This window comes from Pygocentrus nattereri, chromosome 17 (genome assembly GCF_015220715.1).
Source record: "Pygocentrus nattereri isolate fPygNat1 chromosome 17, fPygNat1.pri, whole genome shotgun sequence".
Classification (NCBI taxonomy): domain Eukaryota; kingdom Metazoa; phylum Chordata; class Actinopteri; order Characiformes; family Serrasalmidae; genus Pygocentrus; species Pygocentrus nattereri.
The window spans coordinates 3,175,908-3,194,232 of NC_051227.1; the positions used below are offsets into that span (position 1 = coordinate 3,175,908).

Here is an 18,325-nt window from a genome sequence, read left to right on the forward strand (position 1 = left end):
GGGTTTTTGTTGTTTGTGGGTTACAGTAATGAGTATAGGTATGGGCTGATTGTAGGTTACTATAATGAGTTTGGGTTGACTCTGGGATACAGTAATGAGTTTGGGTCGATTGTGGGTTACAGCAATGAGTCTGGGTTACTCTAATGAGTTTAGGTTACAGTGATGAGTTGGGTTACTGCAATGTGTTTGGGCAGATTGTGAATTACTATAATGAGTTTGGGTTACAGTAATGAGTTTGGGTTGACTCTGGGATACAGTAATGAGTTTGGGTTACAGTAATGAGTAGGGCTGCACGATTAATCGTATTTTTATCGTTATCGTGATATGAGGATATGAGAAGACTATGATCACGTGACGTAAGTAGGCAAGAGGCAGAGCGAGGTGAACACGCTCATCAGACACGCAATTTCTTAGTCCGGAAAAAAAATGAGCACAGCCAGGCCACGTGCCGGAAAATCTTCGAGAAGCGAAGACGTACGTAAGGATGAATTGGTTCCAAAAAGGGGAGGCATGTGTGTAGTCTGGGAATACTTTGGTTTTAGTCGAGATGACCATGCTTAATCCAAGGTTTTGTGCAAAGAATGTCGAGCCGTTGTGGCTACAGTCACGGGGAACATGACAAACCTTTACCATCACTTAAAACACAACCACAAACAACTGTAGGAGGAGTGTTCAGCAAAAAATTCTGAAAGCACGGTTAGATCTACCTCTTGTCACGATGCAGCTCCAGGTGTAAAACAAAAATCCATCGCTCGAATGTTCGAAAACATAACTCCATATGACCTGGGCTCACGGCGTCACAAAGAAATAACCGATGCCATCACATACTACTTGGCTAAAGATATGGTGCCATTTAAAACGGTTAGCAAAGAAGGCTTTGTGCACTTACTAAACAAGGTGGATAAACGGTACAAGATTCCGTCACGAAGGCATTTCTCCCATGTTGCCGTACCAGAGATGTATGCTCAATGCGTTAGAAGTGTAGACTCCGAACTGAAGCAAGTTGGATTCTTTGCGTGTACAACAGATCTGTGGTCCAGCAGAACAACGGAGCCCTACGTGAGCTTGACAGTTCACTTCATTAACCAGGACTTTGAACTGAAAAGTTGAATGCGTGACTAAATGTAAAATAAAAAGACTAGGTAGAAGTCAGGAGAATTAGTAGAAAAAATGAAAATGGATCGCTGAGCTTATTTGCCGTCTGTTGGCATGTTTTTCGCTTTAATTGTTAAATATTTTCTGACTGTAGAGTTCTACACTGTAAACAATGGTTTGTCCGTTCAACCTAAAAAATTACTTAATGTGGTAACAAGATTTAACTATGTTTAATCAACTTTAAATAAATACTTTTAATGTCTTTTTTTAGGTTGTACAGACAAACAGCATTTTACAGAGTATACCTAACTTTTAGAAAAAACTGCAAGTTTTTGTGCTTTTATGTTGGCTATGTTGCTTCTGTGATGCTGAGCTCTAGCTATAATAAGTTTGTGCTATTACCAGAAAAGAGAGCTTTTGTTTGTATTTTATTTCATTTATTTTTGAACCTTATTTTTCTATTATTTACTTATGTATTTATTCATTTGTTTTATTATTATTTATTATTATTAAATGTTGAGAGAACACAGCCTTGCACCGCACAAAATGTTTGCACTATTATTACTTGTACACGTGTTATCTAATTTTAGATTTCATCTGTTGTTGAATTAACCTGCAAAATATTTGGAATTATTCTGGATTCATTACACAGTGAAAAACAAAACAAATTAACATGCTGCTGTTCAGAGAGACACTACATTTCTGTATTTTAATCTTAATTTATCGTGTTTCACATCGATATCGGGATATCCAACAATGTTATTGCACATCGCAATTCTAGTCCATATCGTGCACCCCTAGTAATGAGTTTGGGTTACAGTAATGAGTTTGGGTCGACTCTGGGTAACAGTAATGGGTTTGGGTTACAGTAATGAGTAAGTTACGTTAATGGGTTTTTGTTGTTTGTGGGTTACAGTAATGTGTTTGGGTTACAGTAATGAGTATGGGTTACAGTAATGAGTATGGGTTTGGGCTGATTGTGGGTTACTATAATGAGTTTGGGTTACAGTAATGAGTTTGGGTCGATTGTGGGTTACAGTGATGAGTCTGGGTTACTGTAATGAGTTTAGGTTACAGTGAGGAGTTGGGTTACTATAATGAGGTTGGGTTACAGTAATGAGTTTGGGCTGATGATAAGTTTATTATCCATTGATTACTGTAAACTGTTATCTGAGTTTGTCGTGTTGCGCCACTGAAAGTATCACTTTATGTCTCTGATCTTCATCACTACTAAACTAATTTCAGTACGAGTTCAGTTCTCAGTGGAGGAACCCAAAGCTGAACCTATATGTGAGATAAAACAGTGTAATATGATATTTGACAGATCAGAGCTGTGATAAACATTTAAAGTATCGTCTGATCTTCAGTGAGTGGAGATTCCTGTCGCGCCTTTTATTCAGAGACACATGTAGAGAGTCAGAATTCGTAGTGTGTCGTAATAGACACACTAACAGTGTCACACTACCGAAAACAAACAGAGAGAAATTAAGATATCAGTGACGGGCCAAGTATGAATTATGAGTTTTTATTATAATTAGTAGTAAAATGATCATTGATACACAAAGTAGCATCTACCTAATAACTATAAATCAGTAGAATAATTAACAGATAATTAACGGGACTTGTTTGGTCTTTTTTATGAGTAAACACACATCAGAGCAACAAACAGTGAGTGCAGAGTTAATGAGTAAATCAGACTCAGTTAACAGTGTAATTACATATTATTAACAAAGTATTTAATCTGTGAGATTAACATTAAAAGACCCTTATTAGCCCCACAACGGGGAAATTTCACCTCTGCAGTTTAACCCATCCATGCAGTGAAACACCACATAAACACTAGTGAAGACACACACTAGGGGGCAGTGAGCACACTAGCCCAGAGCAGAGAGCAATTGGGGGTTGGGTGTCTTGCTCAAGGGCACCTCAGTCATGTACTGTCGGCTCAGGGGATCAAACCTATGATCTTTCCGTTGCAAGGCTGGTTCCTCATGTTTAACTTACATATTAATGATAAGTTTTATATAATTTATGATCATATATTTATCAGTTAATTGTGACCCTAAATGTAGAGTTTCTGGGTAAATGAAAATATTTTCAGACTGAATGTTTTTAGTGTTTATTTTATTAGTGTGTGCTCAAGCTCAGAGTTAAGGTGGAGTTTAGATCAGTTCCCAGCTCAATGTTGCTCAGAGACAAAACAAAGCAGGAACATGTTGGTGGGCAGAGCATAAAGAGCTCAGCTGTGTGTTGTTCATATTTGTGTATGAGATTATTGATACAGTGATCAGTTTGTTTTATGGTGTAAAAATTAACCTGGAGTGTGATTAACAGCAACACTCTGTGGCATGAATATGCAAATAAACTCACAACAAAATAACTCAATACACAATGGGAAGCTCTCTCACTCTGCCAGTCTAACAGTCCCGCTCTCGTCCCAGTGTGAGAGTGATGTGGATTAAGGAGGTGATGGAAAGTGTTTAGAGAGGAAATAAAGGTTGATTTTCACAGACAGGTAAAAACATGTCGAGTTTAGAAAACAAACATGCGTATATTAACGTGTTCAAAACTGACCAACTGCACATTTCAAAGCACTGCTCAAAATCACCATATGAATGCATTAAAATCAGAGCTCTGTTGCCATGGCTGCGGTCCAAACAAATAAGCCTCAGTGTAGCGTCAGAGTTCATCTTGCTTTTACACATATGAAGGTATTCATGTTTACCACTGTGCTTCATCACCTCTTCTTTTAATAACACTGAGGAGACACTGCTGTGGTTTTGAAAGTGAAATGTTTTCCCGTTCTTATTGGATTTAGGATTTCTGCGGCTCATCAGTTCAGATCAGCGCCAAATGTTGTTAGTGGTGACAGGCCTGGACTGCAGACAGGTCAGTTTAGACTCATTTAATACGGAGCAATGCTGCTGTAATATGTGAAAATGTGTTTTGACATTGTCCTGCTGAAATAATCAAGGCCTTCCCTGAAAAAGATGTCATCTGGATGGCAGCATATGTTGCCAAAACATGTATATATCATTTAGTATAAATGGTGGCTTCACAGATGTGCACGTCAACCATGCCATGTGCACTAATGCCCCCTATAACTTTATGAATACTGGCTTTTGAACTGTGCATTGATAACAAGCTGAGTGGCTTTTAGTCCGAAGGACACAGTGTCCATGATTTCCAAGAAGAATTTGAAATTTTGATTCATCAGACCACAGGACACTTTTCCACTTCCCCTCAGTCCATTTTAAATGAGCTCAGGCCCAGAGAAGGTGGCAGCGTTTCTGGATCCTGTTTATATTTGGTTTCTTCTTTGCATTTTAGAGTTTTAAATTGCATTTTTGGATGCTGCAATGAACTGTTTTCACAGACAGTGTTTTTCTGAGCTCATGCAGAAAAACAGAACAGTATCTATTTTTAACGGCATGCTATCTGAGGGCCCCAAAGATCACGGCCAGCAAATACTGGTTTTTGGCTTTGTCCCTTGCAAACAGAGATTTCTCTGAATCGTTTACTGTTATTATGTACTTTAGATGATGAAAAGCAACAGTCCTTTGCTATTTTACATTGAGAAAAGTTCTTCTTGAATTGTTGCACTATTTGATCAGGCAGTCTTTCACAGAGTGGTGAACCCCTCAACGTCTTTACTTCTGAAAGACTCAGGCTGCTCTTTCAGACCCAGTCATGTTCCTGAACTGTTGCCATTAGATGTGTGTTTTTTTTTTTTTAACATCCTTTCATTGCGTCTTGGTACTTTTTGAAATGTGTTGTTGGCATCAAATACGAAATGGGCATAAATTTTACTAAAAACAATAACATTTCTCAGTTTCAACATTTGATATGTTGTCTTTGTGCTATTTCCAATTAAATATAGGCTTTAAATGATTCCAACTTTTTTGGAAAAGGGGTTGCACTTTGCAGGAACATTTTTCATTCATTCAGGAACAAGAAAACAACGTCTCTGCACTTTAAATATGTTTTTTTCTCTCTAATCCAACACTTTAAAACAGTAACCAGTCTGGAGGCGGGTTGAGTGAGTGGACACTGTGAGTGTGAGGATGGACAATGAGTGTGTGCGTACTCACTGCCACAGGTGCGGTTGTATTTGGGGTTCTCCTGAGGGTGACCCTTCAGTCTGCAGTGGAACCGATGCTGCCAGAACTCAGGGAACCACGGGTTCCGCAGGTTATTATCAGGACGCAGTTTCAGGTAGTAATCGTCGAACCACTTCACATCCGCAGACTGGAGCTTTATGGTGATCCCGCCTGCCGCCTCACGGACGTACCCATCCGTCACATCGTAGCGGTCCGCCCACCCGTCGCTGAGATTGAAAGAGAGGAGAGAGGGGCGGAGAAAAGGATTAGGGGTGAGCTGAGCATAATTTTGTTAAACTAAGAACTTTACAGGACAAGGAAAACATTCCTTTTAAAAACTTAAGCACATTTTTTTTTTGTTTCGGTCATGATTTTCCTTTTAAATGGCTTCACTTTTTACATCACAAACCTCATCTGACCTCTCAGCCAAATGGAAGGAGCATCAGCTGGTCTCTTATCACACGTTTACACGGAAAATCAGATGATTTCCAACACGTGGAATCACGGCGGAATCAGCGAGTAATCATTATGTTTATGTCAGAGATGATTACACTTAGCTGTTTACAGTGGGAATTAACCGATTCCAATCATACATTTACAATGAAAACTGAATCACATTACATGTTTAAAGTGAAACTGATGGATTCAGATCACATTTTTACAGTGAAAGCTGACTGATTTCGATTATGTATACAGTGAAACCTGACTGATTCAAATCAGATGTTTACAGTGACAACTGATTGATTTAGATCATTTTTACATTGAAAACTGATTTTGACCACATTTACAATGAAAAGTGGCTGATTACAAATACATATTTGCAGTTTAAACTGGTTCCAATCACATTATTATAGTCTAAACTGACTGATTTCGACTGTGTACAGTGAAAATGACTCTAATCACATATTTACAGTGAAAATTAACAGATGTTGATCAGGTTTACAGTGAAAACTGTTACAGTGAAAAGCAACAGGAAACACTGGAACATGGCAGAGTGTGTTTGCGTGTGTGTTTGTGGAGGGATTCCATCACGGAGAGATTCAAGGTCAAGCTCACCCACACACACACACTTTCGACTCTTTGGTGGAGATTAGTGTGTGTGTGTGTGTATGTGTGTGTGTGTGTGTGAGGGTGTGTAATGTGGTGCTGGAGGCTGATAACGTGTGTAATTGATTAATTGATTAAATTATGTAATGTGGTGCTGGAGGCTGATAAGGTGTGTAATTGATTAAATGATGTAATGCGGTGTTGGAGGCTGATAACATGTATAATTGATTAATTAAGTGATGTAATGCGGTGCTGGAGGCTGATAACGTGTGTAATTAATTGATTAAGTGATGTAATGCGGTGCTGGAGGCTGATAACGTGTGTAATTGATTAATTAAGTGATGTAATATGGTGTTGGAGGCTGAAAACGTGTATTTAATTGATTAAATGATGTAATGCAATTCTGGAGGCTGATAACATGTGTAATTGATTAATTAAGTGATGTAATGCGGTGCTGGAGGCTGATAACGTGTGTAATTGATTAAGTGATGTAATGCGGTGCTGGAGGCTGACGTGTAATTAATTGATTAATGATGTAATGCGATGCCAGAGGCTGATAACATGTGTAATTAATTGATTAAATGATGTAATGCGGTGCTGGAGGCTGATAACGTGTGTAATTTAATTGATTAAGTGATGTAATGCAGTGCTGGATGCTGATAACGTGTGTAATTGATTACTTGATTAAATTACGTAATGCGGTGCTGGAGGCTGATAACGTGTGTAATTAATTGATTAAGTGATGTAATGCGGTGTTGGAGGCTGATGACGTGTGTAATTGATGAATTGATTAAGTGATGTAATGCGGTGCTGGAGGCTGATAACGTGTGTAATTGATTAATTAAGTGATGTAATATGGTGTTGGAGGCTGAAAACGTGTATTTAATTGATTAAATGATGTAATGCAATTCTGGAGGCTGATAACGTGTGTAATTGATTAATTGATTAATTAAGTGATGTAATGCGGTGCTGGAGGCTGATAACGTGTGTAATTGATTAAGTGATGTAATGCGGTGCTGGAGGCTGATAACGTGTAATTGATTAATTAAGTGATGTAATGCGGTGCTGGAGGCTGATAACATGTGTAATTGATTAAGTGATGTAATGCGGTGCTGGAGGCTGACGTGTAATTAATTGATTAATGATGTAATGCGATGCCAGAGGCTGATAACATGTGTAATTGATTAAATGATGTAATGCGGTGCTGGAGGCTGATAATGTGTGTAATTGATTAATTGATTAAATGATGTAATGCGGTGCTGGACGCTGATAACATGTAATTTATTAATTGATTGAATAATGTAATGTGGTGCTGGAGGCTGATAACGTGTGTAATTAATTGATTAAATGATGTAATGCAGTGCTGGAGGCTGATAATGTGTGTGATTGATTAATTGATTAAATTATGTAATGCGATGCCAGAGGCTGATAACGTGTGTAATTGATTCATTGATTAAATGATGTAATGCAGTGCTGGAGGCTGATAACATGTGTAATTAATTGATTAAATGATGTAATGCGGTGCTGGAGGCTGATAACGTGTGTAATTTAATTGATTAAGTGATGTAATGCAGTGCTGGATGCTGATAACGTGTGTAATTGATTACTTGATTAAATTACATAATGCGGTGCTGGAGGCTGATAACGTGTGTAATTAATTGATTAAGTGATGTAATGCGGTGTTGGAGGCTGATGACGTGTGTAATTGATGAATTGATTAAGTGATGTAATGCGGTGCTGGAGGCTGATAACGTGTGTAATTGATTAATTAAGTGATGTAATGTGGTGTTGGAGGCTGAAAACGTGTATTTAATTGATTAAATGATGTAATGCAATTCTGGAGGCTGATAACGTGTGTAATTGATTAATTGATTAAATTATGTAATGCGGTGCTGGAGGCTGATAAAATGTGTAATTAATTGATTAAATGATGAAATGCGGTGTTGGAGGCTGATAACCTGTGTAATTGATTAATTGATTAATTGAATTGATGTGTTGCCATGGTTACGCTCTTTGTCGTCATGAGCAGTTATGTCACTGTGATCTATATTAAGCTATGAGAACATTTATTAAACATCTATTAAACTACAAAAACACAATTCTCAAACTCAAAGCTGATCATACAGAGTTTAAATAAGATTTATAAAAGATTAACAGAAATAATAATGTAACTTATTCATGATAAAACAATGTTGAGCAAAATAATAACTCAGGACTGTATCTCTCTGTTCTGTCTCTCTCTCTCTCTCTCTCTCTCTCTCTTTCTTTCTCTCTCTCTCACTCTCTCTGTCTCTTTCTCAGTCGCCCCCCCCCATCTTTCTCTATGTTTTCTCTCAATCTGTAAAATAATATAAAAAGTTATAAAAGAGTTAGAATTCTAAGCATTACAACTGGAAGTAGCTCTGGCTGTGTTCCAGCAGATTGACCCCTCCCTCACTCCTGAGCACACTTCATTGAGGGCACTACTGAGAGATAATGACACTTAGCCACACACTGAGGGCACATCATCATCATCATCATCATCATCTTCACTGCTGTCTCCGTGTTTCTCAGTGTCTCTCTCTCACGCTCTCTCTCTCTCTCTCTCTCTCTCTCTCACTCTCACTCTCACTCTCTCACTCTCTGTATGTGTGATCTCAGATCAGGCTGCACTGTGATTCGCCAGAGCTGTATCCATGACTACAGCACTAATGAAGGTACTCACTGAAGATTCCACAGCACAACACTGATAGAGAGACATAGAGAGAGAGAGAGGGAATGAGAGAGAGAGAGAGGAAAGAGAGAGATACATAGAGTGAGAGAGAACAGAGATAAACAGAAGAAGACAGAACAGAGAGAGTAAGAGACACAGAGAGAAAGATTGATTAGTGAGATATAGTGAGAGATAGAGAGATATATATATATATATATATACACAGTGAGATATAGATACAGAGACAGAACAGAGAGAGATATACAGACAGTGAGATAGAGATACAGAGAGAGAACAGAGAGAGAGATGTATACACAGTTAGACAGAGAGACAGAGCAGAGAGAGATATATAAATGGTGAGATAGAGAACAGAGAGATATACACAGTGAGATAGAGATACAGAGAGAGAGAGAGAACAGAGAGATATACACAGTGAGATAGAGATACAGAGAGAGAGAGAGAGAACAGAGAGATATACACAGTGAGATAGAGATACAGAGAGAGAGAGAGAACAGAGAGATATACACAGTGAGATAGAGATACAGAGAGAGAGAGAGAACAGAGAGATATACACAGTGAGATAGAGATACAGAGAGAGAGAGAGAACAGAGATATGTATACACAGTGAGATAGAGATACAGAGAGAGAGAACAGAGATATGTATACACAGTGAGAGAGATACAGAGACAGAACAGAGAGAGATATATACACAGTGAGAGAGAGATGTATACAAAGTAGGATAGATATATAGAGAGAGAGACCATATATATATATATATATATATATATACACAGTAAGATAGAGATACAGAGAGATATACAGTGAGATAGAGATACAGAGAGAGAACAGGGAGAGAGATGTATACACAGTGAGAGAGATTCAGAGAGAGAGAGAACAGAGAGACATACACAGTGAGACAGAGATACAGAGAGAGAGAACAGAGAGATATACACAGTGAGATAGAGATACAGAGAGAGAGAGAACAGAGATATGTATACACAGTGAGATAGAGATACAGAGAGAGAACAGGGAGAGAGATGTATACACAGTGAGAGAGATACAGAGAGATATACACAGTGAGATAGAGATACAGAGACAGAACAGAGAGAGATATATACACAGTGAGATAGAGATACAGAGAGAGATATATACACAGTGAGATAGAGATACAGAGAGAGAGAACGGAGAGATATACACAGTGAGATAGAGATACAGAGAGAGAGAGAGAACAGAGATATACACAGTGAGATAGAGATACAGAGAGAGAGAGAACAGAGATATACACAGTGAGATAGAGATACAGAGAGAGAGAGAGAACAGAGATATACACAGTGAGATAGAGATACAGAGAGAGAGAGAGAACAGAGATATACACAGTGAGATAGAGATACAGAGAGAGAGAGAGAACAGAGATATACACAGTGAGATAGAGATACAGAGAGAGAGAGAGAACAGAGATATACACAGTGAGATAGAGATACAGAGAGAGAGAGAGAACAGAGATATACACAGTGAGATAGAGATACAGAGAGAGAGAGAACAGAGATATGTATACACAGTGAGATAGAGATACAGAGAGAGAACAGGGAGAGAGATGTATACACAGCAGAGGTGTCAAGTAACGAAGTACAAATACTTCGTTACCTTACTTAAGTAGAAATTTTGGTTATTTTTACTTTACTGGAGTAATTATTTTTTAGATGACTTTTTACTTCTACTCCTTACATTTTCACTCCATTATCTGTACTTTCTACTCCTTACATTTTAAAAATAGCCTCGTTACTGCCATTTCATTTGGACTTGTTTTCATTCCAGCGTGTCATCGTTTAAAAAAACTCTGTCCTGACTAATCGCCCCATCCGGATAGAGTGAATTTGATTGTGGTTGGATGAGAAGTATAAACATATAATATTCCGACATCCTATTGGTTTGTACGTGATCCATCGCACCTGCACAGGTCACGTCACACTCCAGCGAGGACGTAACAGACATACGTAGCTTAGTATAAAGATGTCCGTGGCAGAGACTCAAGAGAATTCGAGCGAAGTGTCCCAACTAAGCACCAGCGAGGAGGTTGGTAGCCAGGAAGACCAACCAACCCTCGTACATCCCTGGCCGTACCTGGAAGAATTTTTCGAAATGGTTGGATGCAAAAACAACTCCTTTCGAATGCGCTGCAAGCTCTGCGCACCCAAGTACCACGAGCTAATGGCTTTCAAAAACTCGCCGTCTAATTTGAAAAAGCATATTGAGGTAAGTTGAAAGTTTATCAGTCGATTATTGACAAAATATTGTAGTAACCTAGTGACGTACTAATGGTAAGTTTGCTATTTTTGCTATAGCTAGATTCATGCCAACACATGCTATAGTTGCTTGTTAGCAGTAGGCTATAATTCAACATTGCAAGTTCGTTTGTTGGGCTCTTTGTGAGATTTGAAATTCGACTTCAGCCAAATGTTATCTGAGCTTATATTATTGCTATTTGCAATATTTGTAAGTTAATTGTGCAAAGCTATAGTCTACAGCTGGTTGATAAAGCATGTACTAAGGATAGGCATGATCCTGTCTGTGTATGAGAGCGCGTGCGCCTGTTCGGGGCAGGCCCCATGGCTTCTTGTAAACAGGTAATAGGCCCAACTACCAACTATCAGTCAAATGCAGTTTAAAATGAATTAAATTTGGACTATGTAATCAATAATGCTACTTTTCAGCCATGCCAGCAGTTGCTTGTAGTCCTAAAACAGCTTTTAGTGGCAATATTATGGTCTGCTCAACATAATTGCATAGACCAGTGAAACTGCTCCCTAACTTGGTAGTCTGATCTTCATTCATGATCTTCAAGCATGACATTTAATACAGAGGAAGTCCTAGATAGTCTGAGCTTGTAGTTTGAGATAAAAAATACGGATCTCAATCTGTGTCTGTGCATTCGTTTTCTCCGCAGAAGAAACACCCCACTCGTCTAGAGAGATACACGCAACTTACTTCAGCATCCCTTAAAAGGAAGTCATCCACTGAAGGTTCTTTGGCCCCACCCTCCAAACAAACCAAGCTGTGGGAGACTCAGAGTGTCCCAGGCAAGTGTGGATAAAGTTGTCCTCAAGTTCATTGTCCAAGGCTTGCACCCGCCACACGTTGTCCAGCAACAGGGCTTCATTGATCTTGTGCAACATCTTCGGCCAAATACAAATGTCATGACACGCAATACTGTTGTAAACAAAGTCACAAAGTCCTCTATTGAAATGAGAAGAAAACTGAAAGCTGCCCTTAGTGAAATTGAGTTCATAGCAACAACAACAGACTGCTGGACGGCACACCGTCGCAGTTTCATTGGTGTCACTGCACACTGGTTTAACCCCCAGACCTTGCAGAGATCTTGCTGCCTTGGCATGCAAGCAACTTAAAGGGTCACATACCTTTTCTGCCCTGGCTGGTGCCCTTAATGATATTCACACAGAATTCAATATCAGAGAGAAGATCGTTCGCACTACAACTGACAATGGATCAAACTTCCTGAAAGCCTTCAGAATTTATGGGCAGACTGATGAGAACAACAATCCTGAACTTGTAGGAGAGAGTGATGGAGAAGAGGATGATGGTGGCCAAAATGACGATGACGATGAAGAGGAAAGCGTTGAGGGTGTTGAATTTGTTGATGCCGGAGCCCTGTTGGATGAGGATGACTACTTGGAATACCAGCTACCTAAGCACCATCGCTGCGCCTGCCACCTTCTCAATTTAGTGTCCACAGTTGATGCTTTGAAAGCAGAGGTCAACCCATTGTACAAGCGTGTGTCAAGGTCCACATTTGCCAAATGCTCTAGCCTGTGGAACAAAAGTTCAAGATCAACCACTGCATCTGAAGTAATTGAAGACCACTGCAAACTCCAATTCTTAAGGCCTGTTGCTACAAGGTGGAATTCACTCTTCTCAGCCGTAGAAAGAATAGTGAGAATAACAAGAGAACAAGGCGAAGGAGCCCTTGCAGCTGTCTGCAGTGAACTAGATACACCCAAGTAAGAGTTTTTTTTTTTTGTTTTTTTTTTGTTCTTTTTGCCTTTCAGTTAATGAAGTGATTAACGATAGATGAAGTCACAGTTTTATACTTTGAATGCTGTAGAACACGTATGCAGTCCCCATATTTACTATGGATGTGATTTGTAGAAACACAACTACATTTCTAAATGTCTCAGATGACAATATTTTTCCTTTTTAATTATGAGTTCCTCCAGTTGAAGATGCTATGTCATGTAGGCTAAGTATTCCATGTTGTTTGTCTTCTTCTTTGTACAGGTTTACTCCAGTGGAACTTGCATTTCTTGCAGAATATGCAAAGACAATGAGCCCAGTTGCAAAGGCACTTGATGTTCTTCAAGGTGAAACCAGTGTGCAGATGGGATGGTTGGTCTCCACCATAACTCTACTAAGGACCAAGCTCCAGCAACTTAACATTGCCTCCAAGTTCTGTGAGCCTTTGATTGCTGCACTTCTTTCAGGCCTAGAAAAACGCTTCGGAGAGATGCTTACAGATCCAGAGCTGATAGCCGCAGCCATTTTAGTTCCCAAATTTAAGACCTGCTGGACAAGTGATGAGAATATCCTCAAACTTGGTAAGTGTCTCACTTCTCGACTTCCCCTTAATATGTATAATTTCTATGGAGACAGTGAAATGAGTTTGAAATGTCATTTAATCTCACACACCCCACTATCCAATACATAATTACATACATAATTATATTGTCATATAATGTAAGTTGTACTGATTGTTTTTATTCCACAGGCCTTGACTATATCAGAAGCCGCTTGGACTGTCAGGCCGAGAATCACATCAGTGAGGGCTCCCAATCATCTGAGGAAGAGGACTTCTTTTCCTCCTTGAAGAAGACCAGCCCTCTTGAAACGACCCAGCAGTCGGATGCGTACCTGGGGTGCCCAAGAGACACAGCAGAGGTACTGAAGTCCTTCCCAGCTGTGTGCCAGTTATCACTTAAGCTTAATACGGCACTCCCTGCTTCAGCAGCCTGTGAAAGACTGTTTACTGTTGCAGGGCTGATCTTCAGGCCAAAAAGAGCACACACTGGCTCAAAGAACTTTGAGAACCAGCTGCTTTTGCGGCTGAACAAAGCCTATTGGTAACTTTTTGTTGCACATTCTGTGCTTGACTGATGTAGATGCTGATGTTGAAAGTTGGACCTTGTTGCCATTAGCTATAGAATTGAGCATAATACATATGAGGAAGGCATCAATCAGGATTGAGGTTTATATCCATCCATTTTCTAAGCCGCTTCTCCGTCAGGGTCGCGGGGGGGAGCTGGAGTCTATCCCAGCAGTCTTTGGGCGGAAGGCAGGTTTATATATATATATATATATATATATATATATACATATATATATATATATATATATATATATATATATATATATATATATATATATATATATATATTTTTTTTTTTTTTTTTTTTTTTTTTTTTTTTTTTTTTTAATTAATCACTAAGATTAATCGTTCATCTTGACAGCACTAACGTCTACTGTATATAGACAACCATATAAGTGTAATTTTTACTAAACCTGCCCTGGGTACACCAATTTTCTTGTCTTAGTTTTGTTATCAGTTGCCCTCACAGATTCCTGCAACGAAGCTTGGATGTACATTTACATTCCAATAAAGGTTATTGATAACATGCCTTTAAAGTTTGACTGCATCATTGCAATACTTATAGGCAACTAGTCATCATATGTTCCGCTCCATGAACACATGTTAATGATCAGTAGTATACATACTGTATATGGTTCTTTAATATTTGCATTGTACTAAAGTACATTCATTTTCAATGGGCATATGTGCCCATTTTTCAACATTAACATTTTAATATAACATTATAGTTGTTATGGCTTTTAGAAGAATGGGGTTTTTGGGGAGGTGGGCTAGTGCACTATAGACCCCTGTGGTGCGACCTAAGCTTTTGTCCTTAATGGCTTTTTTTTTTTTTTTTTCTTTTTCCTTACATTACTTTTACTTTTATACTTTAAGTAGTTTTGAAAGCAGTACTTTTACACTTTTACTTGAGTAAAAAGCTTGAGTTGATACTCCAACTTCTACAGAAGTATTTTTAAACCCTAGTATCTATACTTCTACCTGAGTAATGAATGTGAATACTTCTGACACCTTTGATACACAGTGAGAGAGATACAGAGAGCGAGAGAACAGAGAGATATACACAGTGAGATAGAGATACAGAGAGAGAGAACAGAGAGATATACACAGTGAGATAGAGATACAGAGAGAGAGAACAGAGATATGTATACACAGTGAGATAGAGATACAGAGAGAGAACAGGGAGAGAGATGTATACACAGTGAGAGAGATATAGAGAGAGAGAGAACAGAGAGACATACACAGTGAGATAGAGATACAGAGAGAGAGAACAGAGAGAGATGTATACACAGTTAGATAGAGATACAGAGACAGCAGAGAGAGATATATAAATGGTGAGATAGAGATACAGAGAGAGAGAACGGAGAGATATACACAGTGAGATAGAGATACAGAGAGAGAGAACAGAGAGATATACACAGTGAGATAGAGATACAGAGAGAGAGAGAACAGAGATATACACAGTGAGATAGAGATACAGAGAGAGAGAGAACAGAGATATGTATACACAGTGAGATAGAGATACAGAGAGAGAACAGGGAGAGAGATGTATACACAGTGAGATAGAGATACAGAGAGAGAGAACAGAGAGATATACACAGTGAGATAGAGATACAGAGAGAGAGAACAGAGAGATATACACAGTGAGATAGAGATACAGAGAGAGAACAGGGAGAGAGATGTATACACAGTGAGAGAGATACAGAGAGAGAGAGAACAGAGAGACATACACAGTGAGATAGAGATACAGAGAGAGATGTATACACAGTGAGATAGAGATACAGAGAGATATACACAGTGAGATAGAGAAACAGAGAGAGAACAGAGAGATATACACTGAGATAGAGATACAGAGAGAGAGAACAGAGAGATATACACAGTGAGATAGAGATACAGAGAGAGAGAACAGAGAGATATACACAGTGAGATAGAGATACAGAGATATATACACAGTGAGATAGAGATGCAGAGACAGAACAGAGAGAGATGTATACACAGTGAGATAGAGCTACAGAGAGAGATGTATACACAGTGAGATAGAGATACAGAGAGACAACAGAGAGAGAGATTTATACACTGTGAGATAGAGATACAGAGAGATAACAAAGAGAGAGATGTATACACAGTGAGAGAGAGAACAGAGAGAGAGATTTATACACAGTGAGATAGAGATACAGAGAGAGATGTATACACAGTGAGATAGAGATACAGAGAGAGAACAGAGAGAGATATATACACAGTGAGATAGAGATACAGAGTGAGAGAACAGAGAGAGAGATATACACAGTGAGATAGAGATACAGAGAGAGATATATACACAGTGAGATAGAGATACAGAGATATATACACAGTGAGAGATGCAGAGACAGAACAGATATATATATATATACAGTGAGATAGAGATACAGAGAGAGAGATATACACAGTGAGAGAGATACAGAGATATATACACAGTGAGATAGAGATACAGATAGAGAGAACAGGGAGAGAGATGTATACACAGTGAGAGAGATACAGAGAGAGATGTATACACAGTGAGAGAGATACAGAGAGAGATGTATACACAGTGAGATAGAGATACAGAGAGAGAACAGAGAGAGATGTATGCACAGTGAGAGAGATACAGAGAGAGAACAGAGAGATATATACACAGTGAGATAGAGATACAGAGATATATACACAGTGAGATAGAGATACAGAGATATATATATACAGTGAGATAGAGATACAGAGAGAGAGAAAAGAGAGATATATACACAGTCAGATAGAGATACAGATAGAGAGAACAGGGAGAGAGATGTATACACAGTGAGAGAGATACAGAGAGATGTATACACAGTGAGAGAGATACAGAGAGAGAACAGAGAGATATATACACAGTGAGATAGAGATACAGAGAGAGATATATACACAGTGAGAGAGATACAGAGAGAGAGAGATGTATACACAGTGAGATACAGATACAGAGAGAACAGAGTGAGAGATGTATACACAGTGAGACAGAGATACAGAGAGAGATGTATAAAACAGTGAGATAGAGATACAGAGCGAGAGAGATGTATACACAGTGAGATAGAGATACAGAGAGAGAGAACAGAGAGATATATACAGTCAGATAGAGATACAGAGAGAGAGAACAGAGAGATATATACACAGTGAGATATATATCTCTCTGTATCTCTACACAGTGAGATGGAGATACAGAGAGATATACACAGTGAGAGAGATACAGAGAGATATATACACAGTGAGATAGAGATACAGAGACAGAACAGAGAGAGATATATACACAGTGAGATAGAGATACAGAGAGAGAGAACAGAGATAGATATATGCACAGTGAGATAGAGGTACAGAGAGAGAGAGAACAGAGAGATATATACACAGTGAGATAGAGATACAGAGATATATATACACAGTGAGATAGAGATGCAGAGACAGAACAGATATATATTTATACACAGTGAGATAGAGATACAGAGAGAGATATACACACAGTGAGATAGTGATCCAGAGAGAGACAGAACAGAGATTTTTATTCATGTCATCAATATAGTTCTACATTTATGAAACCAAATCTGTTCTAATTTTAAAAATTACAACAAAATGACTCATTCAAAATCACAGAATCGTTAACACGGCACAGTAAACCCTGACCACCTCCACACACACACACACACACACACACACACACACACACACACACAGGAATACACTCCTCTACATGATCTACCAGCCTGTAATATTCATATTCCACTCTATCTGCCATCAGCCATTTTACCATTAGCCCAAGATCCACCCAGCCGGCGCCTGATTCTCCCTCCTCTCCCTTACAGCCAGGTTCATTGCCCCTGCATTATAATTAAAAAGACATTTTTTCATATAGATGAACGTCCTGTACCTCAACTTCACCCCAGCCAATAAAATTATCAAACAAGTCCTCAATAAATGCATCTAAGCAGGCTTTTAAAACCAAAACAAACCCCTAAACCTGTTACAACAAAAAACAGAGGCTCAGTCAATTCATCCTGACCAGAAAATCTATACTGACCCACCATGGGTGGATTCATGTGGGCCACTATAGCTATTACCACCTCACCACTCTCTGACCACTCAGATCGGTCTGGTCTGCTGCTTTGACACAGGTGTACTTCAGAGCCATCCTTGACTGTTTAAAACTCCCAGTTCCAGAATATCAAACAATATTCTTGGTTGGACTCTCCTCCTCTAGAT

General features: G+C 38.9%; 1 protein-coding gene across 3 annotated transcripts in view; it reads right to left on the bottom strand.

Annotated features, from left to right (window-relative positions):
* Nucleotides 1-18,325, bottom strand: part of grm5b (glutamate receptor, metabotropic 5b) — an 83,766-nt gene that overhangs the window by 20,856 nt on the left and 44,585 nt on the right. For all 3 annotated transcript variants that reach the window (XM_017683056.2, XM_017683057.2, XM_017683054.2), the window contains exon 5: nucleotides 5,187-5,422. In XM_017683056.2, the coding sequence (XP_017538545.1) occupies nucleotides 5,187-5,422 (236 nt within the window). The remainder of the gene's footprint in view (nucleotides 1-5,186; nucleotides 5,423-18,325) is intronic.